We start from the raw sequence: 21,402 nt of genomic DNA, 5'->3' as shown, positions 1-21,402 counted from the left end.
AGCCGGTCTGGCACTCTTCCACAGTTTGACTCAAAGTGAAACTAAAATACAGACTAGAGTAGAGAGAAGGGTAGAACAAGAGCTTTGTACGATGTTAATAGATGCACTGCGTTACCCCGCCGGTCACTATTGTTGCCGTCAACATGTTTACTCATTCCAAGACAACTCTTAAAGTTGAGAAATTGCAAATGTATATATCAATACTAGACACATTAAACATGTATCCTATATTTATTATACTTTGATAACCTTTAGTTTTGGAGCGTTGCAGCAGCCATCCACACGTCATGGTGCACCCAGGAAGTACACAGCTGTGGTCATGTGACCATTTGCACTAAACATGTGACGCTGCACATACTTCATTAAGACAGTTTACTGTGCATCGATACATCCACGATAAAAGGGTTAAAACAAATGTAATAGTTTGCTCCAAGTCTGCGAAAGAAAATCGACAAAACTGGTTGAAGGGCCTGTCGTCATCTCTGCATGAACAATATAACGGGAGTTTCACGTCACAGCTGCCTATGGCATTGGGCTATTTTCGTAAGTAGCTTCTCAGAGTAGAGAGTATCCTTTAGACGAAAACCAGCTGGTTTAGACAATGGGAAAATATCCTAACAGGTTTTGAGGATCAGGTCATCCAAAGGCTATTCGTGCTGCAAAGATGCCACCCTTACCAGTGAGGGAGAGGCACGAGACAACTGGTTACCAATCCTGCTGCTGCTGGGACACAATTTAACAACGCCTGAGGGAGGACGTGATTTATGTAAATACTAATTTCTATTTTTGCTACATATGTTTTCACAACACCTAAACACTGTCAGCTGCTAGGGATTTTAATGATATACTGTAAATATCAAAAGGGTACCATACTGACTACTACCTTGGTCTATTTGAGAAACATGACACCTGCTGGACAGAAATGGTATTACCAGTGTGTTATCTTTTTCCTCAGAGTAGATGAGTAGCAGGCTCAAAGAATAAAAACAAAAGCAAATTTATTTTTAAGTTTTATTTGAAAGATCATGCAGTGCACTTCCAATTAGGAGCTTAACATCACTTTCAATGATACACATGAAAAACCAATACATTTGTAATTACCTAGTACAAAACATAACTAAACATTACTGAGGGAATGTAACAAATTAAATAGTAATAGGAAAGAAAAAATGCAACACTATGGTTGCACTGCAGATCTTTAAAAGGCTTGATAGAGGCTGAAGTTGTTTGTAACCCTGTTGTGTAAATACAAAAAATCTTTAATAAGTGTAGAACTCAACAAGACAAAAAAGCAATAAATTACTTCTTTCAAGTGTATGGTGCGGTTACTGGGAGAACTGAGGAGGCATGGGGTACGGCACCAGCGGTGGAGGATGCTGCTGCTGAGGAGCCTGTGCCTGGGGGAAGGGGAATGGGGGGTGACTCGCAACAGTCTGTGCGCCACCCTTAGGGGGAGCAAACTGTTGGGCCTGGAAATTCTGGCCTGCGAAGGCTCCAGTTTGGTTGTTAAAGTTGGACTGTCCATTACCATTGTAGCTGGCTCCAGTGAAGCCGTTGCCGCCGCCACCGCCGCTGCTGTCATTGCCGCCCCCATAGCCTCCATTCTGTGTATTTGTGGCAAAGGCTTTATTTGGTCCGTTGTCAAAACCTCTACCATTATCCCGGTCCCTAAAACTGCCGAAATCACGCCTTCCAGAATACCTATCCCGACGGTCGTCTCTGAAGTCACCACCTCTGCCTCCCCTTGAACGACCTTGAAAAGAAAAATAAGACAATTTAAAAAAAAAAAAAGCAACTTACAGCTATCGTATTTTTATGTAAATGAAAAGTTAAAGCAAAAGTAGTTTCGAGATACAGAAGTTTATATTGGAAAATCTATCAAGTTCTCAGAAAAAAGCAGCAGGAAAAAAGCAGCAGAAAAAGAGTGGCTGCAATTCACAGCACAGTTTCTGTATCTCACCAATTAGATTTACCTCCTCTGTCTTCCGCCATTTGGAGGAGCTTGGGGTTGATCGCCTGGTTGGCCTCGCGGAGCACAGAGATGAGGTCAGTGGCCTGCCTCATGTTGTTTGGAGTGAAGAAGGTGTAAGCCGTGCCTGTCTTTTGGCTACGAGCTGTTCTGCCAATGCGGTGGATATAGTCCTCAGAGTTGTTGGGGTAGTCAAAGTTGATGACAAATTTCACATCTTCAACATCTGTAAGATTGTGTTGCGGTGTGGCATAAAGGAAAAGGAGGACAGCACACAAAGACGTGCGCCAGTGCCACCACAACAACCAGATCAAAAACAAAAAAGGCCATGTTAGTGCGGTCATGAGGTACAAATGGTTGGAAAATCCACAAAGACTAGCATTAGTCAGAACTAGAGGCAAACATTTACTCCCCGGGGAAACTACGGTGGGAAAAGAGAAACGATGCACACTCCATTGGCTTCCAATCCAGTGGGATAAAATAAAACCCAACCCTCTTCACCCACCCTCAGAAAGAAGGGATCAGAAGTCTTACCATTTTCTGGAGTATGCATTCACTAGTCCATTCCCATTGCAGCACACGCCCCACATATTGTCAAATGACCCACAGGTGTCGCTATACAGTAGCTGCTATGCACACTACTGCCTCCTAGTGTGCTTGAACTAGTATTTAAAAGTCTTTGTCACACGCTCACAGGATGCTCGCTATAAAGCTCACACTGCAGTGTCTCTTGCTAAGAAACTGTAGATCTGAACCAATTTGCAGAATGTCTACAAACAGTGCATCCCCACTCTCGGCATGGCAAGACTTTTCCAGACCCAGTGTTCACGTGACCATAATGTCTCTCGTTGGCAGGTCTCGACATGACTTTGAAACGCAGGCGAGGGAGGAGTGTGAGCTTGGATTTTGCCCGAGTGTCCAACTAGCATGTCCCACTGTCACCAAAAGCGCCAGTAGCCATGTCATTACAGAGGTGAAGGTATGATCGATCTGACAGACTGCTCCTCCGACAGAAGTTTAGAAACTGCGACGTCAACGCCACCCATGCTTTACAACGAGTCTACGCAACAGAAAGCACCGTCCAAATGGCTCAAATAGCTTGCGATGCAGTGCCCGAACATACATGCAAGACAATAGGAGACCGTGTAGGCTGGGCTTTGAGCTGGGACAGTTACAGAGCCTGGGTGTGTGTGTGTAGCAGTCGAAACCATTGCCAGGGAACAGACGAGCGTGTGGGGGAGGAACTGTGGCCAGCCCTCAACTCTCCCCCCCTTTTTGGACAGGCCAGCGCGTTATGCTGCACTTGGGCCTGGTCACCTCTGTATATCTGCACAACTGGGAGACCCGTGCCTCGCCAGTCAGGACACCTCCAAGAATCCTCCTTCCCCCTCTGGGGACCTGGGCTTGTCATGCCAAGGCCTTGCCATACAGACTGCTCCTTCAGGTCAGGGGAGAAACTCAGAAAGAAGCAGAAGAGTTAAAGAAAGCAAATACACTTTCTTTTAGAAATACATTAGAGTACAAAACTGTTCAGGGAGGATACTGACCTAGACCTCTAGAGGCAACATCTGTAGCAATGAGAATTGGAGCCTTTCCATATTTGAACTCTGAAAAAGAGAATGAAAATCAAGATGAGATCAAAACATTACCTGAAAGTTGTACAACACTGATTATGACCAACTAGCGATTTATTGGTGATGCAAGCTTACCATTGAGAACCCAGTCTCTTTCCTGCTGGCTTTTATCTCCATGGATTCCCATAGCTGGCCACCTAACAGGATTAAAGGTTTCACCATTAATCAACGCCCATACAAGAACTGTACGGGCAGTACAACAAAAGCAGTCAAGGCGTGACTCAGTATTTTCATTACAACACTTACCCATCCCTTCTCATCCTCCTGGTGAGATCATCACAGCGCCTCTTTGTCTCTACAAAGATGATGGTCTTGTTCTCCTTCTCACTCATGATTTCCTCAAGCAGACGAATGAGTCTAAAAAGAAAAGACAATCACCGTCAAAAAAACATTGTAAATTCATTTAAGACTGCACCACTTTCACCTGAAAGCCATTATGAAAACATCTGCGTCAACACCACATTACTCACTTGTTTTCCTTCTCTCCATCATTACAGACATCCACAATTTGCAGGATGTTGTGGTTGGCACTGAGCTGCAGGGCCCCAACATTGATCTGGACGTACTCCTTCAGGAAGTCCTCTGCCAGCTGACGAACCTCTTTGGGCCAAGTGGCACTCCACATCAGAGTCTGACGGTCAGGCTACAAAAATAGAATCAGTTAGCAACACATTACCTTCAAGTACCACACATCTAGCCTGGCATTCGACTTCTGCGCTTACATTTACAGACCATCAAAGTAAAGCAAAAACTTACTCTGATTTGGTCAACAATTTTCCGGATCTGAGGCTCAAATCCCATGTCGAGCATTCTGTCGGCCTCATCCAGCACAAGATAAGTGCATCTACGGAGGTTTGTTTTTCCTGACTCGAGGAAGTCAATGAGCCTCCCTGGAGTGGCGATGCAGATCTCCACACCTACAATGATAGATTATTTATGAGAACTGAACTCTCATAACATCTTTTCAAAATGTATTACAAATAAGTTGGAATAAGTTACAATACCTCTTTCCAGGTCACGGATCTGGGGTCCCTTGGGTGCTCCGCCGTAGATACAGGTGGACTTCAGGCGAGAAGCTCTGCCATATTCTGCAGCCACCTGTTGCACCTGCTGTGCAAGCTCACGGGTCGGGGCCAACACCAAGCACTGTCGAGAGGGAAAATATAACGTTTCAGCACACGCAAGGCAACAGACAGCTACACGTTTCATTCAGTTCCCAGAATTGAAATAAAGAATGTCAGGATGCAACTCATATGGGTCACCTATTCCTAATAAAAAGGTTTATTATTTGTTTTTTCACTGAAGGATGCAAATAGAACAGAAGGGGAAATATACAGGAAACCCGGAAGAGATTCTGATTGTTTTATTCAAGGGTTTGTCTCATCACTGATTGAGATTAGTCAGCCAGTGTCGCTGCTATCTCACCCACAGTGATGATGTAATATGCCCTTCTACGACAACTTACCGAGTCACTGAGCGGACAAAGAAAGTGCTTTTTTGAAGGGGGATCATAATGTATTTTCTATCAGATAAAATGCCTGAAACCAGGTGAGCTGTTGCACAGTGACTACTTACGATGGGGCCGTCTCCACGTTCCAGGAACGGCTGGTGGTTGATGTGCACAATTGCAGGCAGCAAATACTGCAGGAAAAAAAAAAAACATAACAGTCACGCCACTGCGTTAAACAAATGTTGAAATTGGCAAAGCAATGATGAATTGAAGCCAGCTGTCTTATTATGAGTTACTTATCAGGTCACTTGATCATAAACATTCAAACCAGCAGTTGTTTTTTTCACTGAAGGATGGAAGTAGAACACGAACAGGAAATAAACAGAAAAGTTTCTGAATTTTGTTGTATTCATGTCTCATCACTGATTGAGATTAGTCAGCCATAGTGTCGCTGCCATCTCACCCACAGTGATGAGGTAATATGCCCTTCTACGACAACTCCCCGAGTCACTGAGCGGACAAAGAAAGTGCTTTTTTGAAGGGGGAGCACGTTTCAATTGTAAAAGATAAAAGCCTAAGCAAGGCTTTATACATGAGCTACTGGTCAGTACAGATAGTATTTTATGATCAGAACAAATGTAACTTACGGAAAGCGTCTTGCCAGAGCCGGTCTGTGCAATGCCGACCATGTCTTTGCCACTGAGGGCCAGGGGCCAGCCTTGAGCCTGGATGGGTGTTGGTTCACTCCAGTTCAGTTTGTTGATCACATCCATCACATAAGCTGAAGGAAAGACAAATAATTAACAGAGATGCACTATACCTTCCTTGTGATACATTTCACCAATTTATTTTTAACTTACATGGAAAGGCGGCCTCGTGGAACTTGGCAATAGGATTTGGGCATTCTCTCCCCTTAAATGTAATTACTTTGGACCTTCTGTAATTTTCGACGTCTTGCTGCAAGATAAGAATGAATGAAGAGTTCAGCACCATAACCGATTGCATAACCCCGCCACGTGCAGGGGGGACCTCGTGTCAAGCGGTGTTACATAACATTTCATGGACCATGCCGACTGTCATTACATACCGGAGACCTCCGGGCAACATCGGGATGCTGTTGGTAGAAGTTTTTCTCAAACTTCGGGAGCTCGTCCATGTTCCATTGTTTCTTCCGCAGTCGTTCACCGGGATTGCCGAACTTTCCTCCTCCCCCTCCTCCACCACCGCCGCCGCCGCCACGGTTCCCTCCAAAGCGAGGAGGACCACCGCCGCCGCCATAGCTGCAATAAAATCAACAGTTAGGTCGTGGTTTTAAAAAAAGACTGGGCACAATCATGTCCGGTGTGGTGGTCAACCGCAATATTCAACAATAAGAACTCCATCTTAACTGCGTCATTCTGTGAAAATGCATTACGTTAGCTGCCATATACTTTCCAACCAGTAGAGGAACAATGGAAAACAGCCGGCATTTTGTATCCGCATTCATGTCGCCACATGGCGAAAAGCCGACTAGCCGGCTGGAGCAACACATTGACTTATGTAAGCAAAAGAGTGAATATCATTAACAACGTGGCTGTGTTATTGAGGACATGTTTTATAAAAGCAGTCCGACGATATTCACAGCCTGTATTGAGTAAAAGAACTACCTGTGGCAGTGGAATGTAAGGCCGATTTGCGGTTAGGCTAACGTTAGCCTAAAGCTAACGAAAAGCCGCTGTGCGGGGGCACGAGGCCAAACTAGGCCTCGAGCCAAAGACAACGGGCCTGTTAAACATCCGGGGCCTTGTGCGGTTTATATAAAAGACAGACAACTAACTGATTTTCAAATTGATATGATTTCGGTTAAGAAACAAACAAAAAATACCAATATCCCGTCATATTCTAATAAACGGTAACGCTATTTCACCCATCGGTTCATTTTCCTTGGTTACGAGTCTTGTCAGCCATTTCAACGAATCACACGAGGAAGAAGCTCGTCTAAAACATAATAAACGATACTCACCCTCTATCTCTATCCCTGCCGCGGTCTCTGTCGGAATATCCTGGCATTCTGTAAACAAGTTTTATAAATAAAAAAGATAAATACCCTTCTCTGTGGTTTGACCACCGACTAAAAACTCGACCGGCAGTGGTGCTTGAATGCCGGTAAAGAAAAAATTAGACCCGGTATATATGGCAAGAGGAAGTCCCACTTCCGATGTATTCACCCGCCAGACGGTTTACTTCAGTTTCTGCCGACTGGAAACATAGACCCATTGCAGACCGGTGAAACCGTACTTTAAATTCACTATAACTCTTACCAAGAATAGTAAATATGGATCCCCTAACCCTCCACTGAATATATTATACAAGTTAGATTAGAGCACACAGAAAAACACAAGTGAGTTATTCTCAAATCACATAATCACACTTATGTAACGTTAGAGCCTATCCAAAATAAGTCTCTAACGTTACATAAACGATATATGTAATGTTTTGCACTTTCTCTTACATTTATATTGTTTCATGTTTTTTTTCTTTTGATACAAATTTCGATAACTGTTGGCGGAGTCAAGCGGAAGGATATGTACGAAACAGGAGACTGGTAATCCGGCTCGGACTACGCTGTGACGTGTTACGGTAAATTACGTCATCAGGACCAACCCAAACGTGAAAAGGCTACTTTTTTCTTTTTTTTTAAATTAGACCCGAGTAATGAAGTTCACATAACTTCTGTTGGAATAAGTATATAAGCAAATGTTAAGACATTAATATAGGCCTAGATTAAAAAAATGGGATTCTGATGTTCAAAGTGTGGGAAAAAAACAGAAAGCAGTTTTCTTCCAGAGGAAAATTAACAGAAGTCAACCAGGCTGCCTCTAAACTCAATGGTGGACCAAAAAGACTACACGTTTACTCACTAACTAAATTCTTAAAAAACTATTTTTTTCTTACATTATTGCGGTACTACAACATGAACATATATCTATCTATCTATCTATATATATATGTATATAAGAAAATGTGTATCAATTCTCTATGAAGAAAAAATACACAAACATTGTGTATTTCGTATGTAGCTACATGTATGTAGATATTTGACATATTTATTCCTTAGTGATTACACATGGTACCCTGAAAATATGAACCACTATTACCCTGATGAAGTCTCACTTTCTGACCTTCTTCCAGTCTGTGTAGAAGGACTGTTTTCAAGAACACAAACTGTACTTGACACCTTATTTTCCAACAGCTTCATCCATTGTCCTTTTACCCCCTTTCCCTGCCCCCCATAAGAGCCATCTGCCAGATGTGTTAATCCAGAGTGGTATCAGTGAGGACACAGTAGGTGGTCAGAGACGAGGGACATTCAGATGTAAAGGAAGGATATTTGCATCCCTCCCCCCACGTGATAGTTACTCACAGTACAGTACTCACAAGCCCCTGATAAATTGATCTAATCTGAATAATTGCTGGACCAAAGGACTTGTTGAAGCACTAAAAAAAAAGAGAAGCTTTTATGACATTTAAAACAACCAATCAAAGAGGTGAAAAAGCACAGGACATATATTTGTACAAGGCCTTACATTGTTAGACAAAGGCAAGTTTAATTAGAACTAATTACACACAAAAATAAAATACTCTTACAAAATGATAGTGTTAACATACATCAAATTGCATCAGTCAGCTATGAGAGATATAGTCCTGCTAGTGGATCATGCGATTAAAAAACCCCCCAAAACAAGAGCAGCATCTCTCAACTGTCACTAGTTTAATAACAAGTTGTTGGATGAGCGGCGGCTACGGGGCGATGCTGAGCGGTGTAGTGTGGGAACAGACAGTAGGGCCATCAGCTTGTGCACTGGACTGAAAAGGCGAATGAATATCTGCTAAGTCACCGTTAAATACACACGGCAACCCCATTCTGTTCGTGTGCAATTCCTCTTTTTCATTTTTTCCCACTTTAAGTTAAAGATAAATTACAGGTCGTCTGATCCACATACATGAACAATATCTTATTACTGTACAAAGCACCATCTGAGGACACTTCACGTTGCATACACTTACAAAAGAAATGAAAATGAACAGTTTATTTTTTTTTTACTTTCCTTTAAGTGTATGCAAATGTTAGAGAACAGTCCACGGTCATAGAGATTGCTAGACAGGCAGCATTTTCTTTTTTTTTTTGAAAACATTCAAGAATTTCATTTGTAAATCGTAGAAAACAACCCCCCCCCCCCCCCCCCCCCCCCCCCCTCTAATTAGAAACACCACTGATGGGACTGTGTAGCAGGCCTAAACAGGATCCATCTCATTCAGTTCCCTTTCAACCAAAAAGCACACATGGACTCATGCACCGGTTACTGTGTGTTAATGGTCGGCTGCGGGCAAAAAAAACGACGAGACTTTTATTTTTAACATTCAGGAAAGACAAATGCTCAGAATGAGTTCCTCGTCGGTCGTCGAATCGAAGGACATTTCAAACGGACATGCGACGTCTCCTGAGACTGTGGCCAGCTGGAGCTCTTGATTGCTTGGGAATGCACAAACGGGTGTGAGCACGAGGAGTGTAGTGTGCACTTTAAGCAGTAGTTGTGTCGATGAGTAAGGTTGCGTTCATTCCGTTTAGCACCACATGGCGAGAAGGTAGTAGAGTTTTTATTTTATTTTTTTCCAACAACAACGACGACGACGACAGAGTGGAGGCAGCATGAAATAAGACGATGATGGAGCTTTGGACTCTTCTGAAACAGAATGCCGTTAGAAAAAGGATGGGAGGTTTCATGCTCGTGACATTAATATAGCCCAGCTACAAATGACAAAGTGTTAAAAAAAAGGGTTTAATTGTCGGGGAAACATCTCACCACCACGTGTAGCTCCAGAGTGAAATCAGTAGAATTTAAAGGGTTCGCTTCGATATTAGCAAAGATTCTTTCATTCTGAAGTGATGACGGCAGTCAGAGGACACTGTGTGTTGAAGATGTGTTCGCACAGTGTGTGAGAGGTTGTGTCGAGAGATAAAACCACAGCATTCTCAAGTAAAAATCAGTCAAGCTTAGTTCGGTTTTCACAAATTGTCTTCTATAATTTAAACACTTAACATTTAAAAGATCTTGTTTTTTTTTCTGAAACAATGGATAGGGGAATATAACAGCAATAAATTATATATATTATATAGAATTGTATTGTTTCTTTTTCAATTCCCCCCCAATGTTATATAAAAATAACACATTTCAAGGTATTCATTCATGTATTCATTCATTTTTTTTGTGTGAAATAGGTTTGTGGGAAACGAAGCGCTACGTGTTGGGCAGCGGCTCGGGGGCAGAGGTCCCCGCCGCCGTCTTTGGAGAGGGTTGTAAACAGTCGGGCTCGGGCTAATTCAGCCTCTAAGTCTTGCTTTGTCATCCGCACACATCCCCGTTTTCCAGCCTTGGCCGTTTACCAATAGCCCCGACGTGAACACTCTGAGGCACCAAACGGCACGAGTCACGCCAGATTCAAAGTTGAGTGTTTTCAAGTGGTGGAGGGAACCGTTAATGACCCTGTGCTCTAGCAAACAAACCAGTCTTGTGTTCATGTCGTTTCAGAGTGGACCGACCTTGTGTTCTGCTTGGTAAGATGGAGCATTGCTACATGGAATACAGTCTATTTCTTTAATGCTAAAATGAACTTGGATTAAAAAAAAAAGAAAAAAAAAGGGAAGAGCCAGCGACTTTGCAGGTTCCACGGGTTAGTAAATAGTCTGAGTTATTAGCAGCTGAAGAGATCCTTTTCAATAATAAAAGAAGACGTGAAGGAGGGCTGGAGGGTCTCAAAAGTCAGGTGACATTTTCTGGTCCTCTCTGCCCACCCTCCCTTAGCTTAGGCCACATGTCCCCGGGAAGTATGGGCGTCCCTGGGTGAAGCAACCGTAGAAGACCACCCCCCCCCCACACACACAGGAGTGGATTGACTTTTAGGGGGCTCATCATGGCCAATTCATGTTGCTTCTGGTCGTTGCAGAGCTCTGCCGGGACTCACTCTACAGCGAAGCCGCACGTCTCCTCGATGGCAGTGAGCAGCTTGTCGTACAGTTTGTCGTACTGCTCGTAGGGAGGAATGTCGATCCGGTTAAAACTGGAAAAAAAAAACAGGGAGGACACGTTTAAAAATCATATTCTGTTCTGAATCACTACACTGCTGCATAGCGCGCGACTAAAGTCAAACATAAAAGGAGGTTAAATGTAGAAATGCACTGAAACCAGCAACAAGCTGTGGTTTAGTAGCCTATTTGCAGTACTGACGTTAAGGTATTTTTAAACGGCACAATACTGTTTAAGGCCTTATAGCTTAATCATAATCTGGACTACAGTAAAATATGCGTTTATGGTATATACGTGCTGTACTGTATTATAGTGTATTTGAATTATACACAGTACAATAATGTAATTCATAGTCATTTATAAAGTGTTTGAAACAAGAGTACTGTATTTTATATTCAAATCAAATGGTAATCTGATGGAGAAATGAAGAAAAAAAACAAAAAAACAGGATAATTATGTCCAGACTGAGGATATAATCATCCCGAACCATTTGACAACGTTGCTCTCTGGGGTGCAGTGATTGAGAATATTAAATCATCTTCTTATAGTGATCAATTGGAGCCGGTCGAGCGCTTTCCACTGTATTAACTACCCTCAACACTTCTCTTCCCTCTCGGACTCCACCGTGTCAGACAGTGTGACGGTTTCCTCACCAGGTGTGGGCTTTGGGCAGGTTGTTGGTGCTGGCATCAATCTGGTGGATGGTGAAGAGTCGAGGGCCGGCAGCACCTACATGAATAAACACAACCAGTTTAGTAAAAGTGGACCTCCGCACTGTCCGGGTCACGGTCTCAGAAACTACTTTCAAGTTGCTCAGATTCAGTAGATCAAACTTGAACATCCAGGTCAGCGCAGACGATCAAACAAGCCTGAAGGGAATCAACCAGAACCTCCGTCCGATCCTTTCAGACTAAAGCAAAGTCCACTGGAAACCCTGGACATTTGAATTTCATATTTTGAAATTACACACCCTTGGAATGAGCCTGAAGACATTCGGTTTTCAAAGTAAAATATTTCAGTGCAAAACCTTCAGTGGCATCTAAATGTAAAGTTGTAAAAATATGTAAAAATATTCAGTTGCTTGTTAAATGATAATTATTATGGCCTTTCTTTGCGTCCATACAATAAGAGAAATGTGTGCAAAGGCGTAAGCTGTTACAGAAGGCGTCAAGACTTGAGGTTATTGACAGAGTTGTAGTTTGTTACATGTATATACACAGTATTTAGATACCGTGCAGCACTAGCTGAGCTGACTTTGTCCCTTGACTGCAGCCATGTGTCCCGCTTGCAGATGTTTTGACCATGAAAGGAAGGCAGTGTTACATAAGGTGTGTGAGGGCGCCGTCTGCCTGTGGAACACGGCGTACTCCTCGTGCCTGGGTGCTCTGTCTCTGGGCAGCATCGTCTGCCAGCGTGGACCCGGTGAACCGCTGCACTACGCGCAGACTCACGGTTCATGTCAGGTCAGAGGAACCCAGAGACACAGGGAAGCAAAGAATCCCAAAACACATGTGGAGCGCACTCTGTGCACAACAAACCTTTGCACATTGTGGATCTGACAAATAACATTCACGTTGTACCTTTAACCGAAGGCAAGATATCTCAGGAGCGCTTTTCAGCTGTAGGACTTCCTGGCGTTTGCTGCTTAGCAATACCTACGTTCACGTAAAACAAAAACAAAAGCGTGCACAGTTTTCCTCCTGGGTGTTATCACCTTGGAGGGCCTTGAAGCCTTGCAGGGGAACTCTGGAGGAGCCGGTGACGAACTGCAGCAGCCGGGCTCTGCGCTCCTCGTCGAAGGACTCCACAGCTTTCCAGAACCATTTGACGTTGTTGCTCTCTGGGGTGCAGTGCTTGAGCCGCGTGTTGGACTTCCAGTCGTTGATGTCGATTTTACCCAGGCCACATACAATCAGCTGCGGGTCGAGGAAAGACGCGGACGTTTTGGGAAAATTGTTGCGATAAGTTGGACTTGCAGGTAAATATACGTGTGTGTAAACGACAAAGAGACGTGAGGATTAATCGAAGTACCTCTAGCTCCTTCTCATCGAAAGCCTTGAGCAGGTGTTGGGGGATGACCTCATTGAAGCCCTTCTGCAGAGCCAGGAATTGGGCCTCGATGCCTCGCAGAAAGCGCCAGTTGACGTAGAGCCGCACGTACTCTTTCTTGGTGTCCTGGCTGACGGCGATGCTCTTGCCATTGGGCTTGAGCTCATGCTGGATGATCTCTCCGTAGGCATTGTGCTCCACGCAGAAGGTGTGGTCCAGCACACCTGTGATGTCATTGTCCCTGAACAGAGGTAAACATTTGAATGACTGTGTGAGGGGACAACAAGGGGCTTTTGCACGTTATTAGTAAAAATAAATAAATACAAAGGGCTCGGTCAATTCAATAAAACACTAGTGAGCTCCTTTTTGTTGAATGCGTGGTGACCCGTGACACCAGCAGATGTGATGTTAAAGGAACAGTTCACCCTAAAATCCACTTACCTGGAGTGCTATTTATCAATCTAGATTGTTTTGGTGCGAGTTGCCTAGTTTTGGAGGTATCGGCCGTAGAGATGTCTGATTCCTCTCCCAATACAATAGGACTATATGGCACTCGGCTTGTTTTGCTCAAAGTGCCAAAAAAATACGTTTGAAAAGTTAAAGAGCAACGTCTCTTTCCAGAAATCATGACCTGGTTACTCAAGATAATCCAGAGACCTTGTTCTGAACAAGGTCTCTGTTTCATGTAAGAACTGTTTTCTTTCTAATGAAATACATCTGCCAACCGTACCACCGTGCAGAAGGAAGCGGGCATCCACTCATGTAACCTTAGCTAGCTCAGTGGTGCTAGGTGAGCTAGCAGTGTCCAATATAATTGCATGCTTCCTTCTGCACGGTGTTAGAGTTGGTAGTTCGGTGGAAAGAAAATAGTTCCTACATGAAACTTGTTAGAATAAGGTCTGTGGATTATCATGGTCTAACCAGGTTATGATTTCTGGAAAGAGACATTACTGTTGACTTTTATAAAGGTGTTGTTTTGCCGCTTTGAGCACCACAAGCAGAGTGCCATATAGTCCCTTTATTTTGGAGAGAAGTCTGATATCTCCAAAATTCGTCAGTTCACACCAAAACTATCTAGATTGATAAATAGCACTACAGGAAAACCTTTCAGGACAAATATGTATTTTTGATTTTGGTGTGAACTGTCCCTTTAAGCTGAATTGAAAACACACATACATATGGTCTGAAAACATGTACTGATGTAAGAAATATTCAAAAACCCTGGGGGGCGCTGTCATCAAAGTACAGGAGAGAGCTTTTCATGTGGGCAACAGTACTCATCAGTTGGTAGATAATAAAATCTACTTAAAAGTTGTGACATTTACGCTAAAATTGCATATTTTTCTTTGCAAGTAGAGATGACTTCTTTGTTATGTGTGGACAGGAATGCAGAGGATAACATCGTGTTGTAATTGGTGAAACACTTTTCATTCACACGGAGAAGTCAACACATTCGACTTCTATAAAAATAGGTTTCGTGTACGTACAGGATCCACACGAGGCTGTTGTGCAGGTCAGGGTCAACAGACTCCATGTCGTCCAGGGTGATGGGTTTACCCAGCAGCTGTTTGTAGAAGGGCAGAGTAAAGCCTCCGTCGATGTAGTGGCCGTGGAACACCGCCATCCCCATGATACGGCCAACAAAGTGAAAGTATGACAAGTGCTCCTGAGGGGAGACAAAACATCTTTAGTTTCCAAATGATGCAGACAGCGGTGTTTAAAGCAGACTGTTGAATGTATGTTCACAATATTACACCACTGAATTCCCCTTTGACTAACGACACAAGTGGTAAACAACCCAACGGCACAGTCTCAACGCAACAGCTGCATCGCTCACGTACAAGTCTGTCCACAAGATCGTGTCACATGGACAAACGGAGACTTAACTTAAGCCATCAGTGTCTCAACTGAAGGTCTCGTCTACTCGGGAGGCTTATCAGGGCTTCTACAGTCTTTACAAAATCAAATTCAATACTTTTTAAAAGACCCTTTTAGGACCAAACAGACTGCTATTTAACACCTTTTTCATGATCATACCGGCCATTGACTCATGGAAATCCAGTAGGAATGATGAGGCCAAAAATTATTTATGAAGATTATAAAGATTAACCCGTGAAAATAATTATTTTCATTTTTTGCTAAAACTGGCACATGAGGTGGTTTTTAATTTTTTTGGCGGGTCGTCAGCGATAACTGTGACTCACGGGGTTGACGGCAGAGTCGGGGTTTATCTGCAGCGTGTAGATGTCATCGCGGGAGTACTGGAACAGGCCGTAGTACGGGTTCAGCATCTCGTGCGACAGCAGGTAGAGCCACTCCCTGCACACAGAGTACAGCACAAAAACAAGACTTACAATACAATACAGAGGATGCACCCTGGTCTGTCGGGAGTTCAGAGCATGCTTACTTAAACTGAAACCGAAAAGAAAAAAAAACAGTGGTGAGTGAGTTGCGGTCTTCGGTTCGTCCACTAGGAGGCAGACTGCTGTGTGCAAAGTGAGAGTGTGAGTCTTGTGTGGTCAATGTACCATGCTCTTCCTCAGCTATGGCTTCTTACCTGGCCACTCCTCCATAATCGAGCCCCTCCTCCCCTCTGAACTTCACCATAAGCCGTTTCCACAGGTCCTTCGGCCTCATCTTCATCACCTGGCGATACGACTCCTGCAGAACAAACAACGCGCACGCGCCTCGTCAACAAAGACAGTTTAACAACAGGTCACTGGATTTGCCCTGCTGAGCTGAAGTCAAAGAGAAGCCCATCTTTAATACATGCAATATCCGCATGAGGGGTCCTGCCTCTGGGGAAACCGACAAACGTCATGGTACTAGTTCCAGGGATGCACACGCTTTTAACTCTTAGAAGCTATTAAATATAAGGTTTTGGGGCTGTAAACAAACATTTGCTCTACTGCAGCAGTGTTGTGAGAAATGAGACGGATGCAATGTGGCGTTGCAGAAGTCATTTCCAATTGGTTCTCTGCTGTGAGGCTGAGATCTCTCCGCCTCGATCAGTGTTCATCCCACGCGCAGACGGCTCAAGAGTGTCGGGGGGGCGGAGGGTTCATTAAAAGTGGATTATGGGCAGTTATAATAAACACAGCCATCAGACTGTAATAACACAGCCAGGTTCCACTTTGCCCTGCAGACGCAGCAGACAAACGGAGAAGTGGTGCTGTGGGAGAAACAGGGGAAAGTCTTATCAACACCGAAAAGTACACAGTGAGACGGGTCTGACAGCCCACCAGCTCACACTTGCCTGTTCAGTCATAGTGTAATGCTTCAGCTGGTCTGGAGACGCTACGCAGTTATGTCTCGCTTAACCTCAAGACGTCCTCTGCACCCTCCCTCCTCCTCCCAACCCTCTCCCTCTCTCTCTCTCTCTCTCTCTCTCTCTCTCTCTCTCTCTCTCTCTCTCTCTCACATTGAGATCAGCCAACAAAAATGTCTTCGTTCAGATTACCAGACGTGGCTGTTCCAGCACATTCCAGTGCATATTTTATGAGGGTCACGCAGTCTGTTGCAGGTGTTGCTGCTCTGATGAAGGCCCCGCACCTCCAAGATGCAGAAAAAAACAAAAAAAACCTCTCCCAACTGAGAAAATGTACTTTGTAGAAAATCATCTCAAACAAGACGTGGTCTGCTTTGGATTTTGAACAGACCAGCTCCACACATCATAGATAACTGTGTGTGAGAGAGAACTTATTCTCACAGCCAAACTATTACAGGCAATGACCTTTCTGGGAGTAGACAAGAAAACCCTTCAGGGAATGTTTTAACATAACTTGGGCGCGTCAATAAATAACTTGTACGATTACAAGCGGCTCTGCTGATCCAAGAGCACGAGATATTGGTGCCGTTTGCTGGGAGTTGTGGGGAATATGAGGGCAGGCGGTTGTGCAATGGAGCAAATATTAGGTCATTTCCATGTTGTTCTAGCATTTTGTTATGCATTTTAATTCGTTTCACGCATGCTCTGGATGCGAGACTGAATTTCCCTCTGGGTTAAACTATGTACCCTTTTAATAACAGGCCCCCCTCCCTTGTTAGTTTCAAATAAGACGACATGACTGAGCTCGCTTCTTTTCCATCCTCACCTCGAAGATCTCCTCGCGGGACACCTCGATGCGGCAGTGGCCAGCCTGAGGCTGCTGCTGGGACAGCTCCTGGCGGAGGATCTTGAGCTTCTGAACAAGGTCCCTCTTGTACTTGGGCACCGTGAGGCACTCCGCCTCCTCTGGGAGCTGAGCGGGGGACACCAGAGCCTGCTGGGCCTGATCCTTCAACTGGTTCTGACGACTGGCGGAGGCAGGGAGAGGCAGAAAGGAGCGGCGTGGGAGAAGAAGTGAGAGAGAGGAGAGGAGAGAGGGACAAACGGGCCAAGAGAAAGACACAGAGGGACAGGATGAAAGACATTTTTTAAAAACTCTTTATATGTGCCAATACCAAACACAAACAAGCTTACTAGTGAGAAAAAAAAGTAAGCAAGTACTTGCACAAAAACAACAAGAGGAACGGCAGGAAACTCAAAATACAGCTTTCAGAGAGGGAGCGTTCGGCCTCTGTCCTCTGCTGACTGCAGAGGACAAGCAGTAAACACACCGAGGTCATCTGGGAAGCACATCAAGTCAAACAGCTGCTTCGGCCCCTCGCACACTGACAGACATAGGTGGAGGTGGGATTAGTGGGAAGACGTCTCCCTTATCCTCACTCACTCAGTCACTGCCCCTCTCACACACACACACACACACACACACACACACACACACACACACACTTACAGCTTCAACTCTGCACCTCTCCACCTGGCAGAGGCCCGGCGGTCTCACACTAAAAATAAGGCTTTCTACGGGGGAGCAGCAGAATATGACTGAGGGGAAAGAACGTTCTGCAAATAGATCCTCTGTTGGCCTTTGACTCATCATGTACACTTGTAACGACGGGTCATCGAGGCACGCAGGCACATTTCACAAGTCCAAAAGTTCGTCTTTCGTCCGTTTTGATGAACCAACATCTTTGTAACTCAGCTTTGTTATTCCACATTACTTATGAGGCATTAGCTTAACGCTATCACAATGGAAACTCCTGCTAAAGCTAACAAGCTTAGCAGAGCAGCAGTAGCCGCCATCCTAGCTTTTGATTGCAGTGGAATTCACGCAAAGGAGAGAAAATGTAATCAAATATTGAAACCTGCTAGAACAGATTTACTTTTGGACACATGGGGGCGGCAGAAACAAGTTGTGAACACAACGCTGACATATACCTTTTAGGTTGATAAGTGGTAGATTTGTTTGCAGATAGTTGCTTATTGAAACATCCAGTATTAACATGTATTTTGAGGTCATGTTTATGGCCACCTGATGGATGAGAGTCCAATATTCTGTCTCTTTTAGCTCTTTTTTGGTCTCCACCAGCTCTTATGCTAACCATCTAGTCTCCAACTGTGTCTGTGTGCTGATGAGCAGGTGGGCTTCATCACTACAAGGGACCCCTTTCTTATTGTCAAGCATACATTGTTATTATAAAAATAGATTATAGGCACTTTAAATGTACTTATTGTAGATTAGTTTATTGTTTTTATTGCATGGTATATTAATAATAATAATAATAATAATAATAATAATAGCAGACTGCATTTGTTATGTCTTTCGTAGTACGGTGAGCCTGAAAACCTTGTTTTACTTCTGTAGTTTCTGCTCTGTCTAATTTGAATGTTCAAGCATTTCAATAGAAACTCGCATAAAACGAAAGAAAGAAAGAAAGACGCATTTAAGTAAAGATTTCAAACAGACAAAAAAAGCGGTTTAACACAGTATCAGTAGTGTGACTGTGAACATCATCTGCGGCTACTGATGACAGACGTCTTCAGTCCGACATTGGATGGAGAATATGCGTTTTTGAAACTAGGCGCTGTGTTCGGGAACACGGCCTCAGAGGGAGGCGCAGTGGGGAGGCACACAACACACGCACAGAATCAAAAGGGCCTTTATGGGACCCGGCACTAAAGGATTTCTTGCACAGTGGCCTTTTGCACCCCGGTGGGGGGTGGCAGGCCTCCTCGGCCCTGAGCGGGGTCATAAACACTCTAGAGCCGAGCACGGCGGGCGGTGGGAGCCGTACACATGTCGGTCTGTGTGCGTGCGGCACGGATGTGTAGGCTGTAACTCTCTAAGTGGTACCAAGGTTCAAATAAATACATTCTATGGAGCAAACAAATACAGCGGGAGCCTAACCACCTCTTCTCCTTCTGACTCCTTACTCAGTCAGGTCACCTCATGACAGAACACAGTCTGAAATGTCTCGACTGGAAAACTGCTACTCTCAAGTGTCCGCCCTATGGCTTACATTCTCCTCTACCACAATGACAACTTCTCCTCAACAAAGTGACTGAGCTTGGTTTCTGGCGTCTGCCAAGTAGAATCCACTTTGGCTTTTCAATCGCTTCCTGCCATCCCAGAAAGCCACAAGGGCCCCATAGGACACTGGAGACCTCCTCTTCAATCCCTTTATTTCCTGCCGACTAGACTTAGCGGGAGGGAAGGTGAAGGGGAGGGCAGGAACTCACCCGACAGCACCCAAACACTGCAGACAACTCAGAGGGTGGGTGGGAGAGACGGAGGGACAGAGGAGACACGGAGCATCTCTCCCGGCACGTTCACCTATAAATCAAAACATTCCTGCTCCGTCTCCGCTGCTCTTTCTCTCGTGGTTTCGGAGTCCTCTCTTCTCTTTCCAGCGCCTCGCTGACGAGCACGACTCTGGTGCACCTTGCCTGAAGACGCTGGCCGCAGGGACACGTCGCCGTAAAACAAAAGCGATGTTTTTGCAGAGCAACAAATCACAAACGTCTGGCAAATGATGACACCGTTATCTCTCATGCAACTGTTCAGTCCTGCAGCGAGGTCTTAAAACCAGACCAGGATCTAGTTACGTATCGAACAGTGACTTTGACCAGTCAGGGGAAATGTAATCAAAAAACCTGGTCTGGATGCTCAGGCAGTGTTTTTAGCAAATAAAAAAAAGGCAATAAACTATAACTTTGAGGGACATATATATATATATATATATATATATATCGAAAATTTTTGTGGGATGACGGCACACTCGTGGTGAACATTTCTAAAATCCCTGACTTGATAAAAGGCAGATGTCTTGATGGAAATCCATGACGACTGATATCTTTTCCAGAGTTTTGTCACGAGGCAGAAAGTCACTCCAAAATCAGCGGTTAACGGAGCGGCTTTGGTCGGGACAGAAACCGTACCAAATAAATGGTCTATTACAAGGTTAATGTAATGAGAGTGGATTGAGGAAGGCCAAGGAGAAACCTTGCTCATCACTAATGTCAGGCCAAGGTCCACGCGCCCTTGAGTAACTACTTCATGTCAGTTCACTTTTATATGAACAAAAGCACATAACAAAAATAAACAAATGTACGTAACGACAACTGAACAACATTAATAACACTAACAGCTGTAGAGACACCAATATTTTTGTCTGTAAATCAATCACCTGTGATCCCACTTCCTGGCTTTGATGTGAGCTAATTATCCTCCCAGAATTCATATACAATAGAAATTCTATGCATGAGGTGTTCACACATCTGGGCAAAGTCATGCTCGTGGACAAAATCCCTTCATTAAAAACAAATGTGGCGTGCCAGGCTACATTTTTATAAGACTTTTCAGAGGGCCGTAGATGAATACGAACGATCCCAAACTCGTTCTTTGATCCATCAGAACAGGAACAAAAAAAACAAAACAAGAAGAGAAAAGAAACCTGATCTCCGCCTCGATGCATTCCGACCCTCTCTCTCTCTGCACGGAGGAGGAATGAGGTCAGACAGAGGAGGCCCACCAAGGCACCAGTACACTGCTCCACCTTTGTGGAGCAATGACCTATGGGTAATTCTATGGCTATCGCTGCACAGTATGTGTTTGAACAGCTGCACAGGGGAGGAAAGCCCTGAACATGTGCATCCATGAAGACAGGCATGTGCCAAGCACAGAAGCAGGAACTAAAACACATGAACCTACACACACACACACACACACACACACACACACAAAGCTCATTCATTGACTTGGGCATCGGATTTATGTGCCGTTTCCTGGATGTAAGACGCTCCTCAGCCACAGACACAGCCGCCTTGGTTTCCACTCAGCCATCTGATGTCTGGCCAAAGCCAGCTTTGTGATGGATTGTGTGCTAAAACGCCTTTATGATCAAAACCAAAAG

General features: G+C 44.4%; 2 protein-coding genes across 4 annotated transcripts in view; both read right to left on the bottom strand.

The window, feature by feature from the left end:
* Positions 1 to 1,003: 1,003 nt before the first annotated feature.
* ddx5 (DEAD (Asp-Glu-Ala-Asp) box helicase 5) lies at positions 1,004 to 7,183 on the bottom strand (the record flags this gene model as incomplete). 3 transcript variants are annotated; one of them, XM_079178414.1, is made up of 13 exons in its annotated part: positions 7,056 to 7,183; positions 6,141 to 6,333; positions 5,914 to 6,010; positions 5,701 to 5,834; positions 5,179 to 5,244; positions 4,608 to 4,749; positions 4,360 to 4,520; positions 4,074 to 4,246; positions 3,850 to 3,960; positions 3,679 to 3,740; positions 3,517 to 3,576; positions 1,974 to 2,195; positions 1,004 to 1,753 (listed from the first exon to the last, which is right to left on the bottom strand). In XM_079178414.1, exons 1-13 carry the CDS (start codon positions 7,100 to 7,102, stop codon positions 1,326 to 1,328), a joined length of 1,896 nt encoding a protein of 631 aa, XP_079034540.1. In that variant the 5' UTR covers positions 7,103 to 7,183. The 3 variants fall into 3 exon arrangements, with proteins under 3 accessions (XP_079034540.1, XP_079034541.1, XP_079034542.1); XM_079178415.1 differs by having other exon boundaries at positions 1,586 to 1,753; positions 1,961 to 2,195; XM_079178416.1 differs by lacking the exon at positions 1,004 to 1,753 and having other exon boundaries at positions 1,957 to 2,195.
* Positions 7,184 to 9,315: 2,132 nt separating this feature from the next.
* Positions 9,316 to 21,402, bottom strand: part of smurf2 (SMAD specific E3 ubiquitin protein ligase 2) — a 43,899-nt gene continuing 31,812 nt past the window's right edge. Inside the window, exons 11-18 of the mRNA XM_079177367.1 lie at positions 17,262 to 17,463; positions 15,725 to 15,828; positions 15,372 to 15,486; positions 14,655 to 14,833; positions 13,150 to 13,408; positions 12,833 to 13,034; positions 11,772 to 11,847; positions 9,316 to 11,152 (exon numbers count right to left, since the gene is read on the bottom strand). Of these exons, the coding sequence (XP_079033493.1) occupies positions 11,053 to 11,152; positions 11,772 to 11,847; positions 12,833 to 13,034; positions 13,150 to 13,408; positions 14,655 to 14,833; positions 15,372 to 15,486; positions 15,725 to 15,828; positions 17,262 to 17,463 (1,237 nt within the window). The 3' untranslated portion in view covers positions 9,316 to 11,052. The remainder of the gene's footprint in view (positions 11,153 to 11,771; positions 11,848 to 12,832; positions 13,035 to 13,149; positions 13,409 to 14,654; positions 14,834 to 15,371; positions 15,487 to 15,724; positions 15,829 to 17,261; positions 17,464 to 21,402) is intronic.

Source organism: Pholis gunnellus (genome assembly GCF_910591455.1).
Source record: "Pholis gunnellus genome assembly, chromosome: 17".
NCBI classification, from domain to species: Eukaryota; Metazoa; Chordata; class Actinopteri; order Perciformes; family Pholidae; genus Pholis; species Pholis gunnellus.
This window is presented reverse-complemented; position numbering and strand designations above follow the sequence as displayed.